The sequence below is a fragment of the Crocuta crocuta genome, unplaced genomic scaffold (assembly GCF_008692635.1).
Source record: "Crocuta crocuta isolate KB4526 unplaced genomic scaffold, BGI_CrCroc_1.0 scaffold657, whole genome shotgun sequence".
In the NCBI taxonomy this organism is placed as follows: domain Eukaryota; kingdom Metazoa; phylum Chordata; class Mammalia; order Carnivora; family Hyaenidae; genus Crocuta; species Crocuta crocuta.
The window spans coordinates 625,711-629,838 of NW_027529583.1; the positions used below are offsets into that span (position 1 = coordinate 625,711).

General features: G+C 42.2%; 1 protein-coding gene across 1 annotated transcript in view; it reads right to left on the minus strand.

Moving 5' to 3' along the window:
• Nucleotides 1-4,128, minus strand: part of REPS2 (RALBP1 associated Eps domain containing 2) — a 174,282-nt gene that overhangs the window by 100,453 nt on the left and 69,701 nt on the right. Inside the window, exon 10 of the mRNA XM_077761695.1 lies at nt 1,383-1,477. Within this exon, the coding sequence (XP_077617821.1) occupies nt 1,383-1,477 (95 nt within the window). The remainder of the gene's footprint in view (nt 1-1,382; nt 1,478-4,128) is intronic.

Here is a 4,128-nt window from a genome sequence, read left to right on the forward strand (position 1 = left end):
AGACAGAAATGAATTTCTCAGAAACACAGCATTATTTGTTTCTGTTGGAAGGGCAGAGATCACCTGAGTGCATTCTAGAAATAAGAGTTTATGACATTTTTTAATAAATCGCCTAACAACCTCAAAATGTTACACAAGCAGGGGGACCCATACCAAACAAACCAACAGAAGCCGGACAACCACGTACGCCTCCAGACACGGCCAGCAGCCCCGGAGTACGCAGAGGCCCATGAAAAGTGGCTAACTAACTATTCTACCTGCTTCTCCATCACACACCTTCTGCAAAATAAGGAATGTAAAAAGCTAAAACTCTTCAAATGCACATCTATCACTCCTCATACCACTTTCTACCTTTTTCCCTTGAGTAGAAATCTGTTGAGTAAGTAACAGAGGCTATGACCCCAATAAAGAGTACCAGGGAGGCCAAGGGAGGCGTTAGCAGAGCAAGCCCTGCAGAAGCAGCTGGTTCTGTCACCGAAGAGCAGACGGTGTCAAGGCCACACAGACTGGAGGCCTGAGAGCCCCATGGAAAAGAATAAATCATCACACACAGTTGCAATCAATTAAACAAACGGCCCTGTATCCTGCCTCTGACTTCAATCATCTTGCTACAGTTTTAACCAGGGTCTCTGGACAATAGCAGCCTATGAATAAATCTCCATTTATTACACATATCCAGATTTGTTTTTAGGATGGCAACAGCAGACATCATAAGTTGTCATCACAGCAATCATAACAGCGATGATGATGATGATGATGAAGATTGTGTTGATACTGACAATAACCATAATGACTCTGATTTATTGATGCATACCTAAGGACCACTAGGCATGTGGCTAGGCCCCAACATCGTCAATGGCCCAACAGTGTAGGAATTCTACAGGTTTCTCTTGGGATAATCCAAACCAGTCTTCATTTGGTCTAAACACTAAACACCCTGAGGGAGAAGGGGTTTAAATGTGATTTGGGGTCCTCTTACATAGTTCTTAAGCTTCCTCCTAAAACTGTCCTGCTCCATTAGACCTTGTTTATACTCAACTACTAAAAATACTTGACAATCTTTACTTCAAAATTAAAGCTTGGTTAAAATTAACAATTTGGCTCACATTCTTCTGGCTTAGTTTGTCTATACTTAAATTTCACCCCTAGAAGGTCAAGAGACTGTCTTGCTTGTTTCACTAAATCTAGTTCTAGGGAGAAAAGAAAATAGGTAATATAAGATATACCTGGTATCTAGATTTGACAGGCTAAGCCTCCACGTAAGTACATAGCATGAAGAGAAAATGTTATGAAAGTGGATTTTCTGGAGTTTGTAAAGAACATGGGTTTATGGACTCAATTCCACACACATCCCTATTTATTACCATATGAAGATCTTTTACCTCCATCCGATTCAAGTCACGGGGTTGTTGGTTTGCAGGCATTGACTCAGAGTAAGAATCAAATAATGCACACTCCCACTTGGGCTTAGGAAAAGCTAAGAGAAAAACAAAAAGAATACATAAGAACATCTATTATACTCAGAGCAGGCATTGTTTCCTATCAGCTTTTCTGTGCTTATTAAATATTACAATAAAACAGCTGGTACTGACATACTAGTTATGGCACTGATCACAAGGAGGTAGTATTTTCAGTTCTGTACACATACAACCTACTATTTCTGTCCTCCCCATTTTATATGTGAGGCAACTGAGGAGCAAGGAAGCTAAGCAACTTACTCAAGGTCAGATGGCTGGTAAATGGAAGAGTAGCGACTTGAACCACCAGGCCAGCAGTACTGCGGGAATGTACATGCTTCTAGCATTTACATTGTAACATAGTAGTGACCTTCACTATCACAATACTGAAGTTTTAACTACGCTACCAGCACAATTTTTAAATGGCAGCAACTATGGGGATAGTCTTAACGCTATAAACATTAACTATGGAAATACTTCATTTTAGCTGCTGTTGTTGGAAACAGACAAGATCTTGCAATGACAGGTGCCCCAGAAAACTCTAAAATATTCATTTGTTTAGCAGAATAACAAAAATAAGAGCACAAGTTCTTGCTGATTTACAAGGAAAGAAGAATCCCATTATGGGTTTCTGTGAACACAGAACAGAGACAGAGGCTGTTATGTTAGCTAGGTAGCTAAGTGGAAACTAATATTCAACACACACCATTTCTGAGAAGCAGATCCTGTTTCACCACTTTGCCACTAAGTAATTAAGAAGGAAATGTCTCAACCAGAAAATTGGTCAATATCCCAAAAAGGAAAAGCAGATCATGGCAGGCAGACAGTAACCAGAAGCTACAGATTTGTCAAGACCAGCTGTTAAGAAATCAAAATTTTTAAGCCAGGTTTAAAAAATTTCTTGCATCAGGGGCTCCTGGGCGGCTCAGTCAGTTAAGTGTCCGACTTCGGCTCAGGTCACAATCTCACAGTTCGTGAGTTCGAGCCCCGTGTCAGGCTCTGTGTTAACAGCTCAGAGCCTGGAGCCTGCTTCAGATTTTGTGTTCCTCTCCTTCTCTGCACCTCCCCCACTGATGCTCTGTCTCGCTCTCTCTCTCCCTCAAGAATAAACATTTAAAAAAAATTTTTCTTACAGACTTAAAAAAAATTTAAATCAAATGTCAAAAATGGATTGACTTTTTTAACCCTTTTTCACTCCCCACCTCCACCAGAGTCCGAAATGGCAACTTCCATCTGCAGTAAAGTACTGGCCGTGACTAACAGCTACTCAACTTGTACAGTTGAGGACGAGCACCTTAAATTGTTCATTTGCTTACTCTGGTCTGAACTTCACTGATATCAGGTAGGGCAAACCATGGGTCCTGGCGATTCTTCTGACTTAAACTAGGGGATCTCATTTCCTTGGTAGAAACTCAGCAAAACAACTTTCCAAGTCCCATTCTGCATTAAAGCCACAAGAGCAGCTTTAACCCAGATTAGATTTCTGTTTCTAGCTTACCAATCAGTGATCTGACTAGAATTACGTGACTAAAGCTTTATCATGAGAGGGTCTTGCTATGTAAAAAGGTAACGCTTTCAAAAACTACAAATGCCATCATTAACTACTAAATCTCTTTCTAGCCTGTCCCCATCTCTCCAACTCCACTGTCCCCTCCCGAGTGCCAGGCGCTGTGGTCCTGACTGGACTGGTGCCATAACCTGGTCTTTCAGTTTGCACCCTTGTTCCTCAAAACCTGCTCTCCAGTCAGCAACCAGCACCATCATTTCCAACAGCAGATCTGATTGAGGCCCTTTCCTGCTTAAAAGCCATCAACGTCACTGCCAGTCATTGTTCCCTACCTTCAGCCTCATCCTCAGCCACTCCCACCCTGGCTCTTTGCACTGCAGCCACTGTGGCCTGAAGTTTCCATGCCTCCCAGGCTCCAAGCCTCCTCTCTGGGCCTCTGCAGCGTACCTACTGTCCCCTCTGCCCAGAGCCTACTCTGCCCCTCCTTCACCTCCATGGCCCTTAGCTCATCCTTCACAAGTCAGCTCCAACAGTTAAGGAAGCCTTCCCCGAGGTGACCACTCTCTTGCTGCAGCTGCAGCTGCACCTCCCCTTCCCGGCACCTACCACTGCCTCCAATTATGAGGTGCAGGAGTTTATTTACCATCGATCCTCTAACTGCCAGCAAGTTCCAGGACAGCAGGAACACTCTTCTGAACGCAGCATTCTGATCACAAAGAATAACCCAGTGCTTCTTACGTAATTATTTTTAACAAACTCTACAGTAAAAATCTATACCAGAATCTACCCAGTCACGCAGACAGGATAATATCAAAAGGCCCGTGTGTAAGCTACCAAAAAACCAACTTTTCCTTCCAACGGTGTCCTTTAAGTTTCACTGTTAGGGGAAAAAAATCAGACACAACAATTTGTTTCATTATTTTATTGAAAACAGGCTTGTATAAATGTAAATGCATGATGGTATCAACCGAATTTATACTCTTCACCAATCTTGTTGAAACCTGGATTACATTTTTGTAAAAGACTGAATGTAGGCTTCTCAGAAAAAAATAAGCTTTTAAAAAGGGCAAGTGGGATACCCTAAAAATGAACCCCCAAAATGAACAGAATCACTCATATTTTCCAAAGTCTCAAAGCACAGAGAAAACCTAAACAGTTCTGGCC